The 27,707-nt window shown below is 39.1% G+C and overlaps 1 protein-coding gene across 2 annotated transcripts; it reads left to right on the forward strand.

The window, feature by feature from the left end:
• The first annotated feature begins 131 nt into the window (after positions 1-131).
• Positions 132-27,700, forward strand: LOC121329830 (protein FAM184B-like). Of its 2 annotated transcripts, XM_041275718.1 has the most exons (18): positions 132-408; positions 9,995-10,807; positions 13,492-13,627; positions 14,368-14,519; positions 16,145-16,351; positions 16,532-16,642; positions 17,794-17,922; positions 18,106-18,227; positions 18,413-18,563; positions 18,931-19,134; positions 19,473-19,626; positions 22,509-22,642; positions 23,071-23,255; positions 23,968-24,114; positions 25,075-25,192; positions 25,992-26,096; positions 26,379-26,578; positions 27,329-27,700. In XM_041275718.1, exons 1-18 carry the CDS (start codon positions 265-267, stop codon positions 27,417-27,419), a joined length of 3,303 nt encoding a protein of 1,100 aa, XP_041131652.1. In that variant the 5' UTR covers positions 132-264; the 3' UTR covers positions 27,420-27,700. The 2 variants fall into 2 exon arrangements, with proteins under 2 accessions (XP_041131652.1, XP_041131660.1); XM_041275726.1 differs by lacking the exons at positions 25,992-26,096; positions 26,379-26,578; positions 27,329-27,700 and having other exon boundaries at positions 23,968-24,184; positions 25,075-25,168.
• The last annotated feature ends 7 nt before the right edge of the window (positions 27,701-27,707 follow it).

The following is a 27,707-nucleotide window of genomic DNA, read 5'->3' on the forward strand; positions in this document are numbered from 1 at the left end:
TAGTTAACCTCACTGACAGATCGGTGTCGCTCCCTCTGGAATGTGTTGCCGACTACACGACTGGCAGCCAATGTGAGAAACTCCTGGGAAAAAAAAAAACCTTCACTTGCACATGTTCTCCTTCACTCACACTGTCACAGCGCTGCCTGCGAGAGATATTGGACAATGGACATCTGCTGAAAGAGCTTGAAAACCTTCGCATGTCGTTTTTGCACATTGGATTCGTTTGTTTCTATGCAAGGAACGTGTTTTTAAGTAAAGGCAATGGCTTCTTCTGACTCCAGTAAAATATCGCAGCCCGGAGGAACCTGCAACGGCATTCCTGCAGATTACCCTAACATTGAGCAGGAATTATACGACTATCAGATGCATATGAAAATGTGCAAAAAGGTTGCACAACTGACAAAGGTAGGGTTAAACAAGCTGCAAAATCGTAAATGTGCATTTTTAAAACTACTTAACCTGACTGGTTTACTCAAATGACATCATGATAATTCCTCTGGCACTGGAATTTAAATTGGTTTGTACAATTTGGCTTCACTCTTAATAACCTGTGTTTAAAGAAATAAAAAAGCCATTGATTTAGCCTAAATAACGTCGAGACAAAGTATTCATGCAAAGGCCGTTAAAGGGCATCTTACTGATGCAGCCTGAAGTTCGTTTTGTGTGCACTGTATGAGGTTTAAAAGCACCGTTGTGATGTCACGCAGTTAATTGATTTGGGGCAGCGGATATTCAACAGCAGATGCAACTGTATTCCTTTGGGAACATAGTCCTTGGGCAAAATCTCAAAACACATAACAACATGCTTTTTTTTCTATTTAGAGGCAACAAGCTGTGCACTGTTTAAGTTTGCATCTGTCCAAGGGAAGGCTTCCTGTAGTGAAGCCTAGTGGTCGTTTGGGGCTGCATATTTTCTTTCCAGGTGCAATTACTGCATTAATGTTGTGAGCTCTTTTTCAGATTAGGAAAAAAAAAAGTCTATGCATAATGTTTTAATAAATTTTTGTTTATGATGATACTTTGGGTTTGTAAAATCTGTTTTCTATTGAAAGCATGCTACACAACATACTTACAGGTTTGTTTTGTTTTATTAGCCTGTAATTAGGCTGTAACTTTATGTAATTAACTCAACAATTATGTAAGTAAAAACACATGCAAATATGGACAGTCAAATATCCTAAAGCTTCGGTATGTGTCATGTTCAGGTTTGCCCTAAAAAAGAAACCGTTGGTGTATGTTTAGAATTGACACTTATTACATAGCTGAACTATAGATGTTTAGAATTGACACTATTTCATAACTTACCCATCTGTGCACTGAACTATATTTTTAGTCTCCATTGTTTCGCTGTGTTTGGTATTAGTATCAGTTTTAGATGTGTTCTTGTGTGGGGTACTACTATAGCCTAGGTCCCTTGATTACTCAAATGCACCCAACAATGCTGAACTTGTACCCTGGTGGCAATGGCTACTGATAAGACCATACTGTGCCCATCCGCCATGCCAGAATTGGGCATGAATGGTTTGAGGAGTATGACAGAGACGTCAGGCATATTGCAAAGCCACCACCATCCCTGAATCTCAATCTAATTGAGCATGTTGGGATTTACTTAGCTGCATTCTAATTCATGATCCTAGTACCTCTCTGCAGTAGATGTTAGTTTATGTCCCTCCAGACAAGTCCCAGTTCCTTGTGCAGTCTATGCCTAGATGAGACATACACATAGATAGCTTGCCTCCGCTAATCCCTGACAGGGTATGCATCCCCAGCAGGGGGAGCATGTTTAGTAGTGGGAAGAAAACACAAATCGATTATCATGGGATTAAAAACCAGGTGTCCTCAGAGTTGGACACCAGCAGAGGATGTCTAGTAGCCTCCCAGACATGGATTAGTTTTCATCAACGAAAGTTGGTAAATTCAAAATGAAATGTGATGTTGTGGCCAGAGAAGGCCCTTTTGTGCATGATTTGTGAAAAACAAACCTGGTGTAAATAACTCATTTTGGTCTACCTTCTTTTCCAAAGGCTAGAATAACCATTTGATATGTATTTGCAATATCTCCATATGCACCATTAATCAAAGCATCTATGTTTTAAGATTATGTTTTGTATTGTCGCCCGTCCCTGATTTGGTTATGCGCAATCATAGTGTTTTACTGAACTGGAGAATCTCAAGACAGAATCAGGAATCTAAAAAGTCTCATTCTTTTTACCATGTGTTGCTATGTGTTCCTTTCCTCTTAAATTAAAGTCATCAATTAAATTAGACAATCAGTAATTTGCCTGTTTGGACAATTTTCCCAGAGTTTCAGTTATAGTGGCTTCATTTCATATGCACAACAAATCCAAACTACAAAAACAATTTGCACACTACTGTGCAGTAGATAGAAAATGTAAGAGCCTTGTAATGCTGGTAAGAGTTTGGTGAAATATAAGCTGCAAGTATATATTCGTGTAACAGGACTCCTTTAATCTGTTACACACCATGACAACAACAGATGTTTATTTTTTGAACACCGCAGTGTCTCATCCTGTGCAAAATTCCAGATCAGCAATACCATGCAGGATTTTATAAGCCATGGAGACATGCAGTGTTCTACCCAGACTTACTGTATGTTGTCTGTCAATAAAAATATCTGTTTCTAATATAAACGTGGTAAGAACCGTGGTGCCACTGCTGAAATTCATTTAACTGGAAACTTGAGCCTTAAGGGAACGGAAGTAACGGAAAACTGTAAATGGTCATGGTGTAAAAGAAGGAGTAGCATCCCATAGCAATTCTTAGAATCAAATCATAAAAGAGGGTTTGGTGGCACAGTTGGCTAATGTATTCACCTTTCACCTCTGGCCTGAGTTCAAATACAGCTTAGGTCATAGGTGAAATAACTCTTTAAGAAACCCTAATTAGTTGTGCACAGTCTCCAAACCACCGTACAGTTTGTCTCAATGAACAGTTAACACCTTCACTGACAGTAAATAAAATAAATGTATTGTATTAAGCAGGCAGTAACCCTGCAGGCAACACATTTTGAGCTGAATGATCACAGGAGAGCAGAGCCTCTGTATTGTACGGTCTGGCGTACAGGTTGTGGGAGAACTGGACTGAGGTAGTTGCTTGAACCGACCCAGCCAGTGAGAACAGTACAGTTAACTCGTGTTGATGTGTGGAATTCCTTTGCTGTGAAGCTGTCATCTTTGTTGTTGAGAAAATATATTTCAGAAAAGAAAAAAAAAAGTTGAGAGGCACAGTAGATTGCTGGCGTTTCACAAAGCATTTACCCTCCATCAACAGTATAAGAAATGGGCTTAAAAACAAGTGTACGTGGTTTCTGCTAAGCTGTGCCTGTATGTATTGTATTAGGAAGCTGTGAAACTTTGGATCTTAGAAGGTTATAAATTTAATTAAAGCAGGTAAGCACAACTGTCTTAGCGTGTATTTGGCTGCCAAGATATAAAGGAGTGGGACCCAGCATCTTAAAGTGATGAACTTGTCTGGGAGATACTGTACCACTCACATAGAGCTGGCTGGGTTGTTTTCATTACATAACTTTTATTTCAGGTTTGTGCTGCAACTCTCACAAGCCCAAGTCTACAATCCACATGGAAACACAAACCCCCTGATCCTCCCTGTACACACTTTGACATGATTTTGAGTTCTAGAATTAAGTCCATATCTAGGGTAACACTGTTTGCATTCTCCAGTGACGTTCAAAGAAATAAGGTTAAAAGCACGTCGTTCTGCTGAACATTGTTTGCAAAGAAAAGCTAATTTTAAATATGGTACACGCATTATGAAGAAGTTGCTTCTTAAGTAGTTACACCTTTACAGACTTGAATTATTTAGCGCCTTGCTGCTCTGTAAACAGAATACCTTGTCTGTGATGCAAATCAGCTGCTGCCCACTAAAATAAAACACTGAGGTGTCTGGTGTGTTTGAAGCAGCAAGAAACATCACACTTCCCTGTATAAAGTATAATTTTCTGTATAATTCTTTTTTGTTTTTTTTGTTATGGCTGTTACACAAATGGCCATTTCCACATGCCATTATGTGAAACTGCAGTTAGAAATAAAATATTTGACCTGTTTCCAAAAGTTTGTTCACAGAATAATGAGAATGAAGGTTAATTATAGCATGAATATTGAATTATTAATGCACAGGGCATTCTCAAGTTCTTAATACACGCCTGACTGAAGTAACATACAAGATCTGTGTAATGGATATTATACTGTATGTTTTTACTGCAAAACTGATCCCAGATATATACAAACCTTATCTTTTTCTGAGAGTCGCTGAGTCAAGGGGAATTTGAAATCTTACAAAGATGAGGTACAGTGGTTTAAACAACTGTTTAGAACATTTATTTTGTTATTATTTCAAATCACACTGAAGTTTATAATGTTTTTAAAAACCCTGTTTTAACCCACATGTATTTACTGTATCAGTTTTAGTCGGAACTTACAAATTATTTATTGTGCTCATATTTTCATTTTAACAAAGTCCACATATACCCAGGCCCATTCCCCACCTGTATATCACAGCTTAACTGTGTAAGAAATGTTATGTATTATTATTATTATTATTATTATTATTATTATTATTATTTATTTATTTATTTATTTATTTATTTATTTTTTTTTTAGCGGACCTCCTTATCCAGGATGACTTACAGTTGTTACAATGACATTACAGATAATAGCAGGTATAGAATACAATAAAATCAGTTGTAAGAGCAAATTCAAATGAGAGAAATCAAAAAGTTACAGTAAATAATTATGCTTGAGAGTGATTACGACTAATAGCAGTTAAACTTGCAAATATTTGGTTGTAAGAGTACATTCCATTAAGTAGTAAGTTACAATGAATAAGAACAATTTCAAATAAGAGCAATTACAAAAAACATGCGAATACGATTGCTTTGAAGAGTAAAATCAAGTGCAAGATACAGAAAGTATAACTGTGATTGAGAGCAGTAGTAGAATACAGGAAAGTGCGGAGCAGTTCAGTGCAAGTGCAATATCAAGTACTGATACATTTAGATGCCATATAATCCAGTATAGTGGAGAGTTGTGAGGTTTACAGATGCTGTCTGAACAGGTGTGTCTTGAGGAGGCGCCAGAAGGTGGTCAGGGACTGAGCAGTCCTGATATCTGTGGGTATGTCACCATTTGAATCCTTTTGAACCGTATTTGCCTGAAAGCTGGGGCTTAAGCCATTTTTGGGACCTAACCTTAAACACCTAGAACTTCTGTAAGACCTTCCCAACTCTGCTAAGCTTCTGAGTCAGAATCCAAGTTGCAAAAATCAGAAGAAAACAGATTGTTCTAATAACGATTTGGAGTAAATAGCTTTGAGAATCTATCCCCATGTTTACAACACACATAATGTACAATATAATTAAAAATAATTTGTGGATTATAAGAGTAATTATTTAGCAATTGAAGTACGGTATTTTAAAAAGACTTCATTAACAATAATGTTACATTAAGTTTTAGTGACTGCTGTGTTCTTTTGTGAAGATGTGTCTACAACCATAAATGATGTGTGAAATACAGAAAGTATCTTACGGTAATAATGCTGACCATACAGTGTGCTGAGTTGTGAGGCTTGGCTGTCTTACAAGAAATGACAGCTACATTTCAACTAGATGCACTGCTATTTTGGCTCTGTTGTTAGGGGGCCGCGAAGACAGGGTCGCTGCATTGGCAGTTACTCACAGACAGAAAGGCGACATCTAAAGTGACGTGGCCATGTGAGATGATTGAGTTGTTGCTTTTAAAGCCTGTAATAGTATGTGACGTCCTGGTAAAGTGCAACAGCCACTGCTGTTTTTATTCCTTGTGTCCGAAACCTGTCACTATATGGCACTCTGACGTGAACATGATCCACGACTGCAACTGTTACATTTCTGCCACGTTTGCTATCTCTGAAAATGGGCCTCTCATACTGCAGTTTTAGCAGTTCTGGGTGTCAGCTTGTAAGTGATGCTTGGGGAATTAAACTTTATATATTTGCAACCCTATTTACAGTGTAGGGTGTACAGTATGTGAATTCATGTCTAGCTCAAAATAGCATGAATGAAAGAATACAATATATATATATATATATATATATATAAATTTAATTTTTTTAATGTGTCTCCTACAGTAAAGTATATTGACGTCATTGTTGACAGTTCCACTTTTGGGAAGGGTATTTATATGCTGCTAAAGTCTGGTGGTCTGCATTCCAATAGCTTATGACCAGAAACTTACACTTACCATAGTAAAGATAAGCAAAAAATATCTGCAAGAACATGTGAACTTTAAACATTTAAAATATGTACAGTATTCAGAAACAAACTTCAATCACAATATAGGTCATTTTATCAATCACTTTAGAAACGGTGCAGACTTTAAAACAGTACTAAGATATTATGGGTAGTGTTTTGTACCTGACTAAAATGACTGATGTTATGCATTTTCTTAGGCAGGTGTAGCCAAGGTATAGCCCTGATTCTCACAAGTGACGACAGGGTTTATGCATCAAACTCAAGCTTCTCCAAGCAACATAGTATTTAGACCTGTAAATGTAGCTGTGATTTTCCAGACCTATAGTATTAGCTCTACATTGACAATGCAGAGCATCGATGGGGTTGTTAATGAGCAAACACAGCAGTACTCAGAATCCCCTACATTGTGTTGCGTACTCCTGACTCACTGTATTAAGTACTCCTGACTCACTGTATTGAGTACTCCAGGCTCATTGTATTGTGTACTCCTGACTCGCTGTATTGAGTACTCCTGGCTCACTGTATTGAGTACTCCTGACTCACTGTATTGAGTACTCCTGGCTCACTGTATTGAGTACTCCTGACTCACTGTATTGAGTACTCCTGACTCACTGTATTGAGTACTCCTGACTCATTGTATTGTGTACTCCAGGCTCACTGTATTGAGTACTCCTGACTCACTGTATTGAGTACTCCTGACTCACTGTATTGTGTACTCCAGGCTCATTGTATTGTGTACTCCTGGCTCATTGTATTGAGTACTCCAGGCTCATTGTATTGAGTACTCCTGGCTCATTGTTTTGAGTACTCCTGGCTCATTGTATTGAGTACTCCAGGCTCATTGTATTGAGTACTCCAGGCTCACTGTATTGAGTACTCCAGGCTCACTGTATTGAGTACTCCAGGCTCATTGAATTGCGTACTCCTGGCTCATTGAATTGCGTACTCCTGGCTCATTGAATTGCGTACTCCTGGCTCATTGTATTGAGTACTCCTGGTTCATTGTATTGAGTACTCCAGGCTCATTGAATAGCGTACTCCTGGCTCATTGTATTGAGTGCTCCTGGTTCATTGTTTGAGAGGACATCTGTTGCTTGTTACCATGGGTTGGGGGCTCGATCCATAATGGCCCGTGTGTACTACTATTCCAGCAACAGCCAGGAGACTATCTGGATCAGTGGTTGCTAAAAGTATTGAGATCAATGGACTCTGCTATCCACCAGCAATAAAGTGAACAAGAGTATAATAAAGTAAAACCCTTTTGACCAATTGGGATTATCTGTCTATAAGCCAATGGGATACGTTAATGAAAAAAAAAAACAGAATGCACACATATCAGCTTTTTCAGCTTTAAGAAAGGACAAAAATAAAAATACTTAATAGAAAAAAATTGAAATTAAGCAGTTTTTTTATCTGAGGAAAAGGAAGTCCTGGAAGCTGTTTTGCTAGCAACCAAGCAATCGTAAAGGGTACACAAGACCTTTTTATTTTATTGTGTTACATGTTCCCATGTGTTGCTAAGGCATGTGTGTTGTTTTAATTATTTTTTTATTTTTATTTTAATTTTGACCATATTTTTAAACTTTTAAATTGAATCCCCTGCCTCAAGATGGCTGTACCCACATGGACCTCTCAGAACTACATTTCCCATCATCCTCCTGCTCAGATATGTAACTGAGATGAATTTACCTGTGAGCTAGAGGATGATGGGAAATGTAGTTCTGAGTGGTCCATGCGGGTACATGGGAAGCCATCTTGATGCAGGAATGCTTATTTTAACAGCCCGTTCAGCAGATCCAAGTGGAAATGTATTTGCAAAATTAGAATGACACGTGGTCATATGGCGCTTCAGGTTACCTGCATGAGCCATACTCAAACTTGCGTTGCACACTGAACAGAAATTCTTGTCGTTCAGTTCTATAATGGCAAATTCCATCTCCCCTCTTACACTTTGGCGCCAGCTTCGCCTTCTTTGAAACAACTGTGATATTTTAATCCAAATCAGTAATGAAGGCTCTCCCCCATCTTTTGTAACTTGCACCACAAAGCGATCCATTGAAACTACCAAACACAAACTCACAGCTGTACGCTACGAACCAGCGAGTTTAACTTTTTTTTTATCCCCATACAAAGTTATGATACTCTACTCTATACGAAATATGTAATATACATTGTTTTAATTGCAGTTCTATATTTAATGAAAGATGGTAAACGTTTCTATACAAACAACATAGAAATAATATATATTATATTAGTACTCTATTTGTAAACAAACTCTTACTCTTGCTCAGCGGTGGTGCACTGTAGGGGTCACAGATTCCAAGTACAGTATCTGGCACCCACTTATCATTACAGCAAGTGTGCTCTGTGGTTGCAAATGCATTAGATTTTGGTGTGGAAGATACTGTTTCTGCATTAGCCGCCAAGGTTGTTTTGCCCGCCGTGCTGTGATGACATCACATAAAAACCCTCAATAGAACCACAGCATTGAGAGATAAATTGTTTGCTGGGCACCCATTGTCATGCCCCACATGAGGCCATTAGATCCTTATGCTTTCTCAGTATGGTAGCTTAACAGTTACATGCAACTTTGACACATCTCATCACCACATACATTTGCATACATTGCAGACTGTTCTGTAATATTCTGGCCAGTTGGTGTGAGTCTCATTGTCTGTCTTTCGCTGTATATAAATAGACCTCCCAAATTGCCCTGTCACAAAAGCTGTTCATTTAAAACTAGACTCGTTCCGCTACAGCTGGTAGGTAATGGGGCATCAGTCTGTGCATTCTGAGCCATGCCATGGTTTCTGGCTGCTTTAAATGCACGCCTGATTACAAAAGTAAACTTTTTACAAATGCATGTGTCAAGCATTCCTTGTAATTCATTGCTTTTGCTTATGTGCAAAATGAATTGCTTGAGACTATTTGTTTCATTTTAAACATTGTTAGGTAACTAGGAGACATTTACAGTTTTCGCTTTATGTTGCAAAATAATAACCACTCATTTACCACAGTGTCTTTCACTACAGCATCACCACAATACCTACTGTATATCATAAACAAATATAAACAAACTTGAAGGCTGATGTCCCTTTTTCACGAGACACCAGCTTCAGTAGGGTCGAAACAGACCTGAATTTAGTTGAATTAGTGCTTTGGCATCCTTCAGGGCAGCAGAGTGTGATTATTATTTTAAGTGTATTACCAGGAAATTATGCATAATGCATAAAACCCAGGTGACACATAAATCAGGCCATAAAATCAGGAAATCACTTAGATTATATGTCAGAAGAATATCAGTAATACAGACATGATTGATTTTGGATTTATTTACAGAGACTTACAGTATATCAAAAAACAGTATTCTTGTTCAGGATTTTGTTCTAGCTGAATCCTAAATATGAATTTTAAATCTGGATTACTTTCACAGGCACATGAACGGCAATATAATTGTAAAAAAAATAATTTATCTGCAACTGATGTTTGTTTAACTAAATACTGTTTGGATCTAGTTAGACATTTTGGAAACACCATCCAGAACTTAATATCCCTAAACCTGTAGCATGACTGACACTTTGCATCGATGCTGTATCAAAAATGGAAAAGCTGGCAAAGCTCCTGTTGCTCCCTACTAAGTGAAAGTTGACTTAGGTAAAAAAAAAAAAAAAGAAAGAATTTTAATAGCAGTAAAAAAACTCAATTACTTCTTCTTCTTTTCAGGTGATTTACTCCCTGAATACCAAATGCGATGAGCACGAATCAACACTGCAGGCCCTGCGGGATGCCCACGAGGAGGAGATCCAGCGCATCGTGGAGGAAACGCAGGGGAAGATCCAGCAGTACAAGAGCCGAGTTGGGGAGGAGATGGACCTGAGACAGCGGCTGCAGGCCCTGGATGAGGCTCTGGAGCAGCACAAGCTGCGTAAGGAAGAGGCGCTCGCCGACTTCGACGCGTACCGGCGTCAGACAGAGGAGCGGGAACTGAGGACTAAGACGGAGCATGCAGAGCGTATCATGTCCCTGTCCAAGGAGATGCTGGACATGAAAAAGGACTTTGAGAACAAGCTCCAGAACTTCGACCAGCTGAAGGAGCAGCTGGAACAGGACAAGGAGAAGGCCGTGGCTGAGCTGGAGAGAATGAGCCAGGAGTCCTTGAGCCTGCAGGACGAGTGCCAGGTGCTGCGGAGGAGCAGCGTGGACGAGAGGGGCCGGATGGAGGAAATGTGCAACTCCAAGACGCAGGCTCTGTGGGAGGAGGTGGAGGAGCTCAGGGTGGAGAAGCTCAAGCTGACAGAGGAGTGCAACCAGAATATCTGCGGCCTGAAGGCAGCCCACAAGGAACAGCAGGAGGCCCTGAAGAGGACTCTGCAGCAGTCAGTGACTGACACACTGAAACAGTGGCAGCAGCAAGAGCTGGAGCAGAGGAAATCCCTACAACAAAAGCTAAAGAAAACTGAGGGGGAACTGGATGCTAAAGGTCAGAGGTTAAATGACTGCAAGAGACATGCCGTCAAACTACAGGAGAGGATAAAGGTAGAATGAACTTACAGTGGTTACTTGTATGCTATTTATTTTCATGTTTTCAGTTAGATCTTTGCTCTTCCTTTTTTTATAATGAAAATTGTGGGGGTCTGTATCTCTCTTAAGAATACTCACATCTGTTGTAAAAGTCAAAGCATAATAGATACTGCCAGGCCTATATATATAAACTCATATATACGCCTATGACTTTACATTTATATTTGTGCTGCCTGTTGTACTGATTAGATCCTGATGTTTACGCAATACGAATGGAGTCTGTGTACAGTTTATTTTTAAAAATTGTCTGATTGGTAAACAGCTAAGAGGAATCAGAACCATTTCTACATGTTACAGTTCAAATGACAGGTTGATTCAGACTTCCAAAAGCCACCATTAAAAGTGTTGTTTGACTAATAACTTCCGCAGAAGGGCATATCTCAGATGCAGCATCTCATTGCCACTGGGTTTCTGTTCAGACATGTTTTACAGCTGGTGAGAGTGAGTGATTAATGACAGGGTCACAGACAGAGTGAGCATTTGTTGAATGGTAGCAAACCAGATGATGGGGTTTATTTTTAGGATGTAAATAGGAGCAAATATTTATACTACTGCTTTCAAATTTTTAACCTGACATTTTGCAATCCCTCTTTCCTCTGTATTGGTAATGTGTTTAGTAATGTTATTAAGGGGGTCGATACAGTATGTCAACCCTAGGGGAAAAGGCATATAGAGATCCTCTACTTTTCAGACAAATTGCTGTCTTTTCATATACATTTGCAATGGGCTGCTTGAAAAAGAAATTGCCATTGATTTAATAAATATATACAGATCATGGTCACAGGCCTGATCCCTCTGACACATAGCAGAAATGTAGCTGGTATTGCTGACTTGTACAATACCCTATATCAAATTAGCACCTATAGTAAAGCCAGAAATACATGCCTTGCCTATTAACTTTGCTGCAGCTGCTACCCTCCACACAGTGGCTATTGGAGAAAGTCCAAACAGAACACTAGAAAATCTTCACAGCCTGCTTCTGCTGTCTTCAACTGTGTGCAGAGCAACCTTCACCTGCAAATTCCATTCTATATTATGTAGTTACTAGACAGAAACAGTAGAGTATTTAGTTACAATGTAATATAGCTATTTTTATTCACTTCTTGTACTGTTTTTATAAGTGCTGCCCTTTATCTTAGCAATTCTTATTCTGCTTTACCGGGTACAAGACAAAAAAAAAACAAGAGAAACAAATATTACCAAATGGGATATGTCTCTTTTAGCTCGGATTATCTGAGCACTTCTATCAAAGCTGCTCCTTTAAGAGCCCTGTATGCGTCAGACCTTGTCTCTGCCTCCAGGAGATAAACACGAGTGATGTATAAGGCTCAGCGCCATTTTTCTTTCAGCCTTGCCTGAGGAGGAATGAGCTCTGGCTTTCTAAGTGATAACTACGGAGAAGTTGATATATTCACTTTTTTTCTCTCATTTCATATTTTAAAATATTTTCTCAAATTTTAAGCGTGTAATTCTATCTTAGCCTAGGTACTGATTAAGTCTCTCACAAAGCCAGCGTCTCACCACACCCCCTCTCCAGTCAGTACCAGAGCCTGTACCAATGACCCGGTCAGTACCAAAGTAGGTACCATTCACCTTTATTGCTACCAGAATTGGTACCAGTATCCCAGTTTGTTCGGGCGTACTACATTGACAGGATGAAAAGTTGGAGGCAGTCCCAACATTTTTTTGTCTGCTATGGGGCTGTCCCATGGTCAAGCCCTGTCTATACAGCGGTTGAGGATAGCAGACACGGTAATGGTTACATTTCGTACTTGAAAGGGAACGTTAGGTTATTATCATAACCATGGTTCCCTGAAATAAAAATGTAACCATTAACCTTCAAGGCTACTGCATTCACGCCAATGTGGCAGGCCAGAAGAGAAAATACCACTTCTTCCTCAGGCCAGGCTGAAAGAAAAATGGCGCTGAGCCTTATGCGTCACTTGTGTTTATCTCCTGGGGGCGGAGACATACAGGGCTCTTAAAGGAGCATCGTTGATAGAAGTGCTCAGGTAATTCAGGCTATAAGAGATATATCCCATTTGGTAATGGTTACATTTTGTACTTCAAAGTGAACCTAGTCTTATCAGAAACACTATCAATGTTCCTCAAAACATGATGCTGAAGATATTTGTTTCTCTTGTTTTATTTTTGTCTTGTTATTTCCTTTTTGCTTTTCTTGTGGTAAAGGACCTCATTCAGATAAACCATGTCAGGGAGAGTCACACAGGAAGTAATACAGTACCCAGTAAAGCAGAATAAGAATTCCTAAGATAAAGAGCGGCACTTATAAAAGCATTACAACAAGGGAATAAAAATAACTACATTACATTGTAACTAAATACTGTACTTTGTTCTGTCTAGTAACTACATAATATAGAATGGACTGTGCAGGTGAAGGTTGCTCTGCACAGACAGTTGAAGACAGGAGAAGCAGGCTGGGAAGATTTTCGGTAACCATTTGGTATTGGTTACATTTCTATTTCAGGGAACCAGGGTTATGATAATTAATAGCCTAGTGTTTTACTCCTTTGTTTAACTTCTCTGCTTTGGTGGTACCAAATTGGTACATCAAAATGAACAAAGATGATGTAAATATAAGGATTGTCAATGCTAACCCCTGACTTGTTGTTCATCAGGAATTGGAAACGCAGCTTCAGGAAGCACGTTGCAAGGTTTCTGAGGCCGTCGCCAGCATGAGGAAATCAGAGGAGGAGCTGTCAGTGGCTAAAGAGCGGCTCATCCTGCAGGAGGGTGAGATACTGAATAAATCAGGTGAATCGAAACCCTACCAACCTGGATACACTAAACAAACAATGAGATGCGCAAGTAGTGTGAGGAAACAGGACATTGTGAAACATGTAAGGACTAAAGAAAACAACTAGTTATTCAAGTATTCAAGCTGTAATATTACTTAAATTTATAAGATTTTACTGGCCTAAATGTACAGTTGCTTGATGGGAGGAAGAAGAGCACAGGACAGAATTGAGCTGCTTATGTGAAGAGCACAGGACAGAATTGAGCTGCTTATGTGAAGAGCACAGGACTGAATTGAGCTGCTTATATGAAGAGCGCAGGGCGGAATTGTACTGCTTTTTAAAGAGCACAGGGCACTGACACAACAAAATGTGAAAAAAAGTTCAAGGGGTTGTAGACTTTCTAGAGGCACTGTATATGTTGCCAAGCACTTAAATATCACAGTGTTTGACTTCCATAGGGATACCCTGTATCTCCACCTGTTGGCAAATGTATGGACAGCTTCAGTAGTGGATATGTGTAAAGAATATACCAGAATATACTTTCATATCATATACTGTAATTAATATTGCAGAAACAAAAAATACATTCTTACTATATCTTTATATTACTACTAAATCTACCGTCTGTGTTTATGACAGCCGTACTATATCTTTAATCCAGTTCTGTACATGTGAAGTTTTGTGTACTGTGTATATACTGTACATGTTGTGAGGCAAGTGCAGATATAACTCTCACCTTTTTATAAACCGAAACAGAGGAGCTCATGACTCACTGTTCGTCTCAGAACAAGGCGACTGCTGAGGTGGAAGAGTTAAGATGTCAGGTGTTGCAGCTGCAGAAGTGTATTAGGGAGCTGGAGCAGAAGAGCAATGGAAAGAACAACGAGCATGTCCAGCAAGTGAAACAGGTATAGTGATTTCACAATGAGCACGCCCAGCAAGTGAAACAGGTATAGTGATTTCACAATGAGCACGCCCAGCAAGTGAAACAGCTATAGTGATTTCACAATGAGCACGCCCAGCAAGTGAAACAGGTATAGTGATTTCACAATGAGCACGCCCAGCAAGTGAAACAGGTATAGTGATTTCACAATGAGCACGCCCAGCAAGTGAAACAGGTATAGTGATTTCACAATGAGCACGCCCAGCAAGTGAAACAGCTATAGTGATTTCACAATGAGCACGCCCAGCAAGTGAAACAGGTATAGTGATTTCACAATGAGCACGCCCAGCAAGTGAAACAGCTATAGTGATTTCACAATGAGCACGCCCAGCAAGTGAAACAGGTATAGTGATTTCACAATGAGCACGCCCAGCAAGTGAAACAGGTATAGTGATTTCACAATGAGCACGCCCAGCAAGTGAAACAGGTATAGTGATTTCACAATGAGCACGCCCAGCAAGTGAAACAGGTATAGTGATTTCACAATGAGCACGCCCAGCAAGTGAAACAGCTATAGTGTTTTCACAGTGAACACACCCAGCAAGTGAAACAGCTATAGTGATTTCACAATGAGCACGCCCAGCAAGTGAAACAGTTATAGTGATTTCACAATGAGCATGCCCAGCAAGTGAAACAGGTATAGTGATTTCTCAATGAGCACGGCCAGCAAGTGAAACAGGTATAGTGATTTCACAATGAGCACGCCCAGCAAGTGAAACAGCTATAGTGATTTCACAATGAGCACGCCCAGCAAGTGAAACAGGTATAGTGATTTCACAATGAGCACGCCCAGCAAGTGAAACAGGTATAGTGATTTCACAATGAGCACGCCCAGCAAGTGAAACAGGTATAGTGATTTCACAATGAGCACGCCCAGCAAGTGAAACAGGTATAGTGATTTCACAATGAGCACGCCCAGCAAGTGAAACAGCTATAGTGATTTCACAATGAGCACGTCCAGCCAGTGAAACAGGTATAGTGATTTCACAATGAACACGCCCAGCAAGTGAAACAGCTGTAGTGATTTCACAACGAGCAAGTCCAGCCAGTGAAACAGGTATAGTGATTTCACAATTAGCACGCCCAGCCAGTGAAACAGGTATAGTGATTTCACAATGAGCACGCCCAGCAAGTGAAACAGCTATAGTGATTTCACAATGAGCACACCCAGCCAGTGAAACAGGTATAGTGATTTCACAATGAGCACGCCCAGCAAGTGAAACAGGTATAGTGATTTCACAACAAGCATGCCCAACAAGTGAAACAGCTATAGTGATTTCACAACAAGCACACCCAGCCAGTGAAACAGGTATAGTGATTTCACAATGAGCATGCCCAGCAAGTGAAACAGGTGTAGTGATTTCACAATGAGCACGCCCAGCAAGTGAAACAGCTATAGTGATTTCACAACAAGCACGGCCAGCAAGTAAAACAGGTATAGCTGTGATTTCAGCTTTCTTGTTGAGAACTTGTTTGATAAAATATTCCTGAAAATCTATTACAATCATGTCCTGCCATTCATATTTATACTAACAATTGGGAGTCGGTATAATTCTCCATGCATTGCACTCATCTGGCATTGGTTTGCAGCATGTGCAAGCTCTTGTTGTTCAGAAGCAGGACCTCCAGCAAACACACAAAGAAGAGCTCCGGAAATGGAAGCGTCAATCTGATGAGGAGAAGACACGATTGAAAGAGCAGCTGATGAAGGCCTTGGAGGAGGTTATGAGGAAACATGCAGTGGAGCTCAAGTCACTGCAGACTTCCATGGAATCCGAGAGACGGAAGATACAAAAGGTGGGATTGCTTCCTTTCGATGTAGTAACTCCCAGTCCTAGCACTTTTACAGTGTGTCTGTGTCTACCATTCTGTTGCTTCATGTTGTCCGACTTCATGATATTTCTTCTGCCCTTTAACAGAAAGGTCATTTAAAGCATGTGGTTTTAACACAAATGGATGACTCTCACTCTTTTGCAGGATCTCCAAACCCAAGTGGAAGAGTTCAGAAAAAAAATGGAGAATGAGAGAAAAGAGCTGGAGAAAGAGAAAGGAGTCCTTTCCAGCAAACTCCAGGAATCCATCAGTGAGGTAATGCCTCGGAATTTCTGTCGTTATCCGACAGAAATAACTCCTAACAAAATTGTCTTAATATTACCAGTATTAAATAGTTTAATTAGATTTGTCAAAAAAGTATAGAGTAGGTACGATGTAAGGTCATTTCTTCCTATTTAAAATCAGTCTTGTCCTCATACATATAAATGAAGTACACATGTAGTTATAGACACCTCAGTAAAAAACAATTTCTAAAAAAAAATAATCAATCTGCATGCTGTCACAAATAAACTTCTCCACAGCTGACCAGGATGTAGATGATTACTAACACTCAGCCTGTCAGAAGCATAGCACAGTGGGATCTCTTGACAGCCGCGCGTGTTAACCATTCAATGCTGCAAACAGCTTTGTTCTTGTGTAATACTGACCAGCAAGCCTGTCAAGCTTGTTTTAACCAATGATGTCACCATGGCCCATTCTGTATGAATAGTGAGAGAGGCTATCAAGAGCAGTCTATACATGTTGTTGCTGTTAAAAAAACAGTTATTCAATTGCTTTTGTGTTTGACTACCTTTCAGTTATTATGGGTTTTCTCATTAATAATGCTACCAATTGATGTTATATTCTACAAACAATTATATTGGAGATCTATCAGTTCTATAGAAATATTGTTTTTTAACCTGGCCCATATACTGCATATGATTGATGTGTGTAAAGAATATACAGATTTATTTTTTTGTGTGTGTCACCAAGAAAGTAAAACCTTGACAATCTGAAACATCTAATTTTCAGATCGAAATTTGGATAAAATAGTGTCTGTATTTCATGGTCTACAGTAACGCACTGGACTGGCCTGGCTACACAGACTGTCCTAAAAATGTAAGAAAAATTAGACATTCCCTTAGTCAGCAATGCTTCTATATGTATCATGTGATGTGACCAGTGGTCCACTAGACCTATGTAAAGTGCATGCGAAAATAGACTAGCGATGTTTGCAACATGTTGTGACAGTGTGCTGCAGGGTCCAGAGTCACAGAAATCTTCAACACAGATTCCACTCAAACAGGGCGTCCCACTTTAGTTTTACTCTCTTCTGCACATTAACAAAAAATAACTTTGCTAGCTCGTCCAAAAAAACCCAGATATTATTGCAGTATATACATATAACCTTTCACATGGCTGTCCAGGTTTCCAGGCTGGAGAGTCTAATGCAACAGAAAGAGAACAGCTGTGAACAAAAGGCTTCCTTTAGCAAGTCTAGTGTGAGACTGAGAGAAGAACTGGAGGAGTCACACCTCACTGTCTCTGAGTTAAAGGTAAAGCCATTTTTAATATTGCTAAACCAGGAAAGGAATTGATCTGCTTTTCTGTTACATTGTCTGCAGGAGTACTAAAAAGAAAATAACGAAAGTTCTTTTTTTTTTAATCATTAATGTAACTGTTATGATTGGTCATGTGTTTTGGATCATCTTTCACCAGTTTGCCTCTTTTAATTAAAGGAGGAATTGGAGCAACAGAAAGAAAAGTATCAAAAAGGGATATCCGATTTGGAAATGGAAAACCAAAAAAACAGAGACCAGATTTTAGAACAGATCGAGGCAAAATATAAAGAAAAAATAAGGTATGTGCGTGCAAAATTAGGAAACGAGAACCTAAGTTTTTTCAAATGATGCGTTATGTTTAGATTTACGATTTTACAAAACAGTATCCTGATAATCCTGCGATCCCTATAACAAGTAGGCCAGTTGTTGGTACATATTAAGAAGCTCACTCCTCCTGAGTGAAATGAGCTCTCTCTCTTTTAAGGCTTGAGTGTGACCGGCTTTGCGAGCGCTTGGAGAAAGAGCATGCAGAAAAACAGCTCTCTGCTCTGAATCAAATGCAGAAAGAGAAAGAGACCGAAATCCAGAGGATCAATGAGGAATGGCAAAAGGAAATTGAAGAGCTGCAATCACAGGTACAAGATAAAAATGTAGCCCCAATAGCGAGCGTGTCTGGAAGAGGAGTGATAGGTCCATAACAGGTTATTATGGCATGATAAAGCTTATTTAAAAAAGTGCTTTCCTTAAATTTGATTGAAATAACGATATATAGTAGTTGAAATAATTTAAATTTTTGTAAAGATATTTAAAACCTTTTTTGTAGATCCCATAAATTCATCTTAAAAAGACTATACTAACCATTATCTGTTATTAATAACTGCTGTATTTTGCCTCTATCAAACTATCTGTCTATATTTCTGAGGGTTTTATGAAATGGTGCATTTCCTTTATTTGACCTCATATAACATGGCTTTCTGTTCTGGAATTTTTTTTTTTATTAAGCATGTTGAGAAGAAGTTTGAATCAAGTCAGCTGGTTTCCCAAGATGCTTTGCAGAAGCTGGAAGCTCAGTTCACCAAAGAAAAGGAAATACTGAAGCAGGAACTCCAGGATAGTATTAAACTGAACCGAAACCTGAAAGCCCAGCTGAATGCAGTGAATCAACAGACACTAAAACATGTTGAGAACACAAACCAGCAGCTGAAGGTAGGCATTCCTAACATCCTCTTTAAAAGTAGAAAAAAGTACATATTCACTTGGCAAGCAAGAATCAAGGGACATCATTTTAATTCTGATTGTTTTTCAAATAGCTGATACTGTAGATAATGAAGTCCTTTATATTTTAACTGGGTCACTGAGTGGTTCATGGCCGTGGGGTGTGCAGGAGGAGTCCTGACACCTGAGCTCTATTGGGAACTCTGAATTGAAAAATACAAAATGTATAAAATCCTTCTAATCTGGAGGTTTTGGAGAAGAAAGATGTTAAAAGCTGCTGAAGTGTGGGTAATGTTGCGTTGTAATGCTGCCTAACTCTGTTTGTGCAGGAGACTGAGGAGCGTCTGCAGAAGCAACAGGACGAGAGGCTCCGGGAGGAGCAGCAGAGCCACAGAATGGCCCTACAGACTCTGGAAGAGAAGGCTAGCGAGGGGATAGTGGCGGAGAGACAACGCATGGAAAAGCAGCAGAGATCTCTCCTGGGTAACTCACTGAAGAATTTGAGATGTTAATATCAGAGCACCAAAAACCGGTTAACTTGCATCTAATTTCCAGCGCAAACCTGAAGGGCAAGTCAGGGGTGCAAATCTGGCACTATGGCTAGATTCTAGCACCAGGATACCTCATATAATGCCAGCAACATTACATTCTGGCATCACCTGACAAGAGTGCAGTGTTGTGAAAAATAGGCGAGTGATAATACCATTTAGTTCAAAGTTTAGTGTGTTTTTCTACCAATCACCATATTGTGATCAAATAAGAGATTACAGGACCAAAATGTCATTTGCATTGTTTAAGGGAAATACCAAAATAAACCAAATCTTGAAGTCTCTGTGGAGACACTAAATTTTCTTTTAGTTGTCGCCATGAAATGGGTGCGTCAGCATCAAACCACACTGTGATCGGTCGCAACACAAATGACCAAAAATAACATTTGAAATTTGGTGGGGACAATCCTCCTGAGGATTTCTCACGATGCAATGTATAAAATTTGAGATGTGGCCGCTTTCCTCTCCATACGAATTTAGAGATTGTCAATTGCAATTTATCCCAGTATTTGACAGGAGGAGGGAGTAAAAGCATTGAACCGAAAAATTGATACGTGGGAGTGCATTCATTTTTATTATGGATACCCGGGCTTGGAGCGAGTTAGGCAGCTGCATCCATTTGTTTAAGTCCGCCTCGACCTGTATGAAAATTTTGACCAATTGATTTTATATCCCAACAGAGGACTGTAATCATTAAATAGAGGAAGTAAGTGATGGACTGATTGGGAGATGTTTTTAATAAATAATAACACAGCATCAGCTTACAGCCATATGCGATGCTGTGTATTCTTGATACTGATAGGAATAAAAGTAGTAGATTGGCGAACTGCTTGTGCCAGCGGCTCCATTGAGAGAGTGAACAACAGCGGGGAGAGAGGGCAGCCCTGACGAGTGTCTCTGGAAATGGCAAACTGTGGAGAGCGTTTGGTACCTGTGAGCACCATCGCCGAGGGAATCACATATAACATTTTTATCATTTTGATAAACTCTGCCCCCAATCCTATGCATTCTAGGCCAGACCAGAGATCCATTCCCGATGATCAAAAGCTTTTTCAGCGTCTAGTGAAAAGACCGCACATGGGGCTTCGATGTTCATGTCCGGACGTATAACATGAAGGAGGCGGCAAACATTATCTGTCGCCAATCGAGTCTAAGTAAATCCTGTTTGAGCATGATGGATAAATTTAGTCATGTATATTTCTACGAGAGAGCACCTTGGCATATAATTTAACGTCCGCATTTATCAAAGATAGAGGGCGATAACTGGCACAAAGAGAAATGCAGGGGAGAGGGGGCTTGATAAGGGCAGGGTTTGTTCATTAAGCACTAGTAGGATCTCTGGCCTCAACTTTCAAAACGGTTTAGCACCAGTTTTCAAAACGATTTGCACCACTGTAAGTGCAATGTGTAGTATTTAGTATATTATATATATATATATATATATATATATATATATATATATATATATATATATATATATATATATATATATATATACAAAACTACTCTGTTTTAAATTCAGTATATATCCTTTAAACAGATATACTAAACAATTATTAGTTTATAATGTGCAAAACTACAGTATATGACATATAGGGCTTGGTTTTGATGATATGGCAATCTCTAACGCTAGGGCAAAGGATGGTTGTCACTGATGTTGATGGAAACATGGAGCAAGCAGGTGCAGACTGCTCTTGCCCTTTAATGCGATTTTTGCCACACCTTTTTCTGTGTGCATCGGCGCTGGTGGTCTGCATTACTTTCCGGGTGTGGCTTCAGCTTTCAGCGATTTTGTCGATACTACGTGGTACATTGATGGTACAGCATAGTACTACCATGGTACATGCCTATAAACAGCATATAACCATAAAAAATCTGGTCATAATATACCATGTCGATAGGATTTCAAATCATGGTGGTTTTATGGTAGTACCATGGTATTATTTACCATGCTGGTACCATGCTAGTACCATGCTAATGTACCATGCCAGTACCATGGTATAATGTAATATGGTATAATGTAGCATGGTACTGTCCAATTTACCATGAAAGTACCATGGTACATTTTCCACGGTAATACCATGGTCCTTTTTTGGAAGGGAATTTTCTTAAATAATATAACCTCCATATTTCATACCCTTGTGAAGTAATTTATTCCATATCATTTAAGATGTTTAATTGCACCTTTTTTGTGTCAGGTTTGAAACATATACAAATGTATTCCTAAGATTGGCAGTAAAATAATAAGTGCATATTCAAATTGAAAACACTTTGGACTAAATTAAAATCCTATAAATTATGAAGTATGAGGTATATTGCCTGTGTTTTCTATTTTAATGTTTCATATAAATCTATTCTTTCACAGCAGCACTAAAGTTAATGTAACCACATTCCAAATCATAGTTCCCTTCTAAATCATAAGTAATCTCTATATTGCAAATGGCAGTGTGTAAGACAATTAATTCATGTTTGTGGATATAACGAAACACTGCAATCACATGGAAAAAAATGCTCAATAAATGTAAATATTTGGAAATACAAATGAATAACTGCATATACAAACCACGTGCAGTTGAGCACTCAAAAGTCCCCAGCACTTTCTGCTGTCTTTTGCCACCTGGAGCCAGGACTAATTAAGTGCAGCTGATTTAATGCAAGCCGAGAAAACATGCTCGCAAAGCTGCAAAATTTTTATGTTATCGCACTGCAACAGTATTGCCACGACAGGTGACTAGCTGGTTTTGGCTACCACTATATTATGTGTATGTGTTGGTTGAACTGTCCCTTTGTGAGGTCGTTTTATTTTTTTGATTCTAGAAAGTCAGAAAGTGGAGCTGACACAGCAGCATGCAGGCTGGTGCCGACAGGTGGCTCAGAGACACATGAAGCAGATTGAAGACTTGCAGACTGAGCTCAGCACTCGGAGACAGTTAGACATGCAGCAGCAGCAGGTCAGTGGGCAGTCAGCAACCAGATGCAATGTCAAAACCTCATGAATGCTTGGTGTGCATGGCAGAGGCTGGGTATGACAAAGTAACCGCACAGATCCCCAGCAAATCTGTTAACCAGTGTGCTAAATAATTGGCTATAATATTTAGTTTGTTACCTGCGTAATATCCTGTATTTGGTTTTTCTATTAATTTATGTGTCTACTTCAATATTTACCAGGTTTATAACCACTGGGTCTGCATCTCTAAAGTAAGTTAGTATTCTGCTTCAAGGAGTCTTTTTAGAATCATCTCCCGTGGTTTAGAAAATATTTGTTAGCTTGATAAAATATTACATTTGAAATGCAATTGTGCTCAATTATTAGTTAATAACAGCATACTGCACAAGAACAGTAACGTATTGCAATACGTTTGTTTTGTCCACGACTCAGGAAGGAGCTCGACAGAACCCGTTTCAGTCCTTAAGGAACCAACTCGAGGAATATCAGAGTGTCGTGTGCTGCCTGAAGAGTGAGAACGCACACTTGAAAGATCAGCTGGCTTCACTCAGCTCTGAGGTGCAGTTCAGGAAACAGGAGGTCTTTCAGCTCCAAAACACTGAGGAGCAACAGAGAAGGTATATATTTGACTATAGCCCATTACATGCAAACTATCTAAGAAAGGCGGTTCTGTGCAATAGTCTGTGAAAATAGTGTTTAAGTTTGTGTTAACCTACTTGTTCTCATTCATTCCATATTCTGTGGTATAAGTGTGCATATTTTCCCCCAAATATATCAACAGTGTTGTCTTTATTTTCGTATTTGTTTCCTTTTGGTATAAATATTTAATAGTGTCATTCGTTTTCTTTTATTATTGTTTAGTAGCATTATTATTTCTACGACTGTCTGATTTCCTGCCTAATTTGCCTGATCGCTTCCGTCGAAAACTCACAGTAAGCCATTACAGATTTTACAGGCATACTGTAATTCAATGGCTTAGTGACTTAGGAACTCGTCACTGGTTTAATTTGTTAATCGAGGACACGGTTAAAACAAAGACCTTGAGACGAAGTGCAAAGATGACCCCTGCACCAGACAAATAAATGGCTATAACCCAGTGCCCCTGTAGAAAGGCAGCTGTTACGTGAGCAAAATGCTCTTCTTGGAAAATAGTGGCCAAAGGTATTAGTTATATACTCGGGGAAGCCAAAACCTCCAGCAAGACCCTAAAGCAGTTCATTCAGGACAGTGATTGGACGCCCCTGTTCGAGACCCCGGCCTCATATATACTTTTTCTTTGGTACATGTTGCCATAATATAAAATTGAATGGCTGTTTCATTCTATCCCAGGTCCATTGAGGACGACCCCGTCACAAAGCATCACATAGAGCTGGAGTCCTTGAAACAGGAGCAGAGGAAGGAAATGCAAACCATTGTGTCTGACTTCAGCAGTACCCAGGCCCGTCTCCAAGCAAGAATAGTTTCCTTGGAAACAGAGTATGGGCTAACAGTATACCTAATCAAATTACAAAGGAATTCAGACATTGTGCATGCACATAAATACAAGGTGATGGAAAATGAATGTCCTCTATAAAAATTCACATTGCACACATTATTAAAAAAAAAAAAAAAATTGTTGCATCTTTTAATTGTCATTTTAAAGTACTTTCTTTTTGCTTATTAAACAATTTAAATTCTTAGCAATAACATAATTAAACTGCAGCCTGCACCTTTGCAAAATACCATGAACAGTGGTGAAGCAGTGTGTCGCTACAGTACTGTAATCTCTATTGTTGGTACTGCAGTGTGCTATCGGAAGCTGGGGTTTTTCCACAGTACTACAGTATTATCATAGGTTGTGAACTCGTTCAGTATCACTTCATAATGAGCGGGTTAAAGGTGAACTTACTCACTAGTAGATCATTAGCTCTTTTTCTAATCACTTTTCAACCTAACTTAATTCAGGCTACTCACTTATAAACAACCTCCCAGAGTTTAGCTTGGCTGTATGTGGCTTACTTTGATTATTCCCTGTGTAATTCAATTGCCATTGTGAGAATGGTGTTTCAGCGAAGGGGCAAATTGATAGTAAAAAAAGTGCAACATTTTTGCCAGTTATGCCACTCCTCTTGGTTCTAAATTTGCCTCTTGAGAACAATTGATTACAGCTTTGATATCACCGTGTAACAAATTATTACTATTTTTTTTTGGTTCCTGGGTATAAGTGTTATTTCCTAATTGCTTATGCCTCAAAAGTATAGAAAATGGCTATTATTCCCCACAAACTTTGCTTTTGTGACCAGGACAGTGATATTTTGAAATTTCAGTCAGAAAAAAACAACATATGAATCCAAATTAACATGTATTTATACTAAAGTAATACAAAAATGACTACAAAAGATTTCGAAGTGAGTTCCAACGTTCCTTTTTTAAATTTGATCACATTACTCTATACAGACTAAAGGATAAAGAAGAAAAGTCCAAAAGAGGAGAATCTAGACTGGAGGATTTACACGTGATAGGGAAACTCCAGGAGAAGCTCAGCGAGAGAGACCAGCTTATCAAACGACTTGTAGTAAGCAACTATTTCATTTTTTAACTTAAATGTATTTTGACCAACATTAAGTTCAGTAACAGTAGCCCAATTGGGGGAATCCCTCAGTAAAGTGATATTAAATATTAATTAAGCCATTTCTGCAAACATACTTTGTGAAATATGGTTACTGTAATAGAAATCGGATACAGTGCCGCTTTTATTATTATTATTAATAATAATAATTAGTCATTATGATGATGCTTTTATCCAAAGTGACGTACAGACTAGGGTGTGAACTATGCATCAACAATAGCTGCTGCAGAGCCACTTACAATAGGACCTCAGTTTTACTTCTCATCCAAAGGATGGAGCACAAGGAGGTTAAGTGACTTGCTCAGGGTCACACAGGGAGTCAGTGGCTGAGCCAGGATTTGAACCGGGAACCTCCTGGTACCAAGCCCTTTTCTTTAACCACTGGATGTGCACCGTCCTGCCAAAGTTGGCATACTGCCCAGTGGATGTGTGATGAGTACAGACCGAAATGCTGGAGTTGCGAGAAGAAATGTTCTGGGGAGGAGTCGGGGGGAGGGCCGACATCATGATGTAATCTGTAGAAAGACCAACGGGGGTAATGTTATACTCATCCTGAGTCTTCCTCCAACCGACTCCTGCTTCGTCATGTTGTTCTGTATCACTGGGTGTGTGCAGAGTTTTACAACTGATAGTAAAATATTTCAATAAGATGGTCTGGACTGGCAAGTCAATCTCTTCAACCCAATTTGGCTTGGTTTTCTAAGAACGAGTCACAAGTAACAATTTCATTTCACTTCCTGTGCAGGAAGAGCGCAGATGTCAACAGCCACCTCACGTGCACAGTGATAACGTCGTCATGAGAGGATATGAAAACCGACCACAGCCAGGAAGTTTAACTCCAACACTCAAGGTGAAATACCTTACATATAGTTTTTTTAGGGAATAGTTTTTCTACTTGGGCTTGAAATGTAATCTAATAGTTTTAAATACTGGGGGACCTACAGTACACCTTTAATGTGGTGCTTATCCACTTTGTCAGATAATACTGTAGTACATGCAAATTCTTTTCAACAGTAATAAATGTTGATTTTGCATTGTGCAAACATTTCCAGTGCTGTTATTTTATAACAAAGGTCAGCCGTGTCTACTGCAGTTACTGAATTCAAGTGAATGCTTTTAATCTGTGCTACAGAAAAAGAAAACAGAAGAAACGCCCCCTCGTGTAATCAGCGTTCCAAACCTTAGCTCCTACGAGAAAAGCATCCAGGGAAGTGAACCAGATCCAGTGAAAAGGTCTCCCCAGGCAATACAGGCTCCCAGTTCTGACCATGGCCGGAGTGCGTGCAGACCATTCAGTTCCTCAGCACGCGTTCCAGAGCTGAAACCCACAAGGTACTGTGCGACTGACTGTAACATCATCAAAGATAGGACGTACTGGATTATTATTAGCCATTCTGTGAGGCTGCTTATGTGAATCTTTCGTTTTTTAAAGTGCCTGCTGCTGAATGTTTTGTTTGACAAACTTACAATTCCTGTAAACTATGCACGCTTGGGGAATTGTATGCCCTTGTCCTTGATCAATATAGCCAAACATTTAAAACATAACAAAAAATACTGCAAATTGAATTGCATTCACTTTGTATGAAATATTATTTCACTTACACTTAATTTGAAGTAAACAATTACCCGTGTCACATATTTTGACCTATATAACTGCTTATTCAATTGTTATTAAACTTATATGGACAGACTTCAGCAGAAGATATAACACTCAGTCCTGTATTATTTTTGTCACACTGAAGAAAAGTCCTTTATTCAGTATACATAAGAACAAGACAAAAAAAATGCCCTATAGTGGGAAACTATTGTCCCCTGACAGAGGATTATATTACCCAATGGTTGAGGGCTACAATGTGTTTTCCCCTGGAGGAAACAATAGCAACACGAGGGGATTGTGGTTTTCCACAAACATAAAATATCCAGTCTCTATGTTTTGTAAAATCTTGAATAGCAGATTTATCTGCAGAGGTGTTGAGGTGCCAGAACCTCTGTTTGGAGTTTGAAAGAAGAGTTGTAAGTAACTTGCTAGACTATGAAGCCCGTTAAGTAGTTGATTTAATACACTTTGTGCATGTCTTTCAGGAGCCCAGTGGGAGAGACATGCCAAGACCAAGGAGCAGAACTTCTGGACCCCCAGCGTCAGGAGTGGTTTACCAAATACTTTTCTTTCTAAGAATGAATAATGCTGTACTTGCACACAGCCACATGGGAATGAGGAGAAATATCACAGAAATGTTTTATAAAAACAATATATAGTGTTTCATGAAGAAATATTGTATTTCTATATAATATATGCTTTGGCTGGAATGAAATAAAAGACACTATTTTCAAAGCATTCATAAACTTCAGTGGGAAAATTCAGAAATAGCATCATAATATGCTGCATTTTTTAAGCAATAAATGCAGTGATTTTCTCCAGGTTTTAAAACTATTATGAATTTGAAATACAAATACTAGCATA

The sequence above is a fragment of the Polyodon spathula genome, chromosome 2 (assembly GCF_017654505.1).
Source record: "Polyodon spathula isolate WHYD16114869_AA chromosome 2, ASM1765450v1, whole genome shotgun sequence".
Taxonomy (NCBI): Eukaryota; Metazoa; Chordata; class Actinopteri; order Acipenseriformes; family Polyodontidae; genus Polyodon; species Polyodon spathula.

Bases quoted from the DNA above. Each gene is read 5' to 3' on its own strand.
- LOC121329830 (XM_041275718.1), top strand. From the start codon at position 265: ATGGCTTCTTCTGACTCCAGTAAAATATCGCAGCCCGGAGGAACCTGC. The intron at 409-9,994 runs GTAGGGTTAAAC...TCTTCTTTTCAG, and splicing joins AGGTTGCACAACTGACAAAG to GTGATTTACTCCCTGAATAC. The intron at 24,115-25,074 runs GTATGGGCTAAC...TACTCTATACAG, and splicing joins ATAGTTTCCTTGGAAACAGA to ACTAAAGGATAAAGAAGAAA.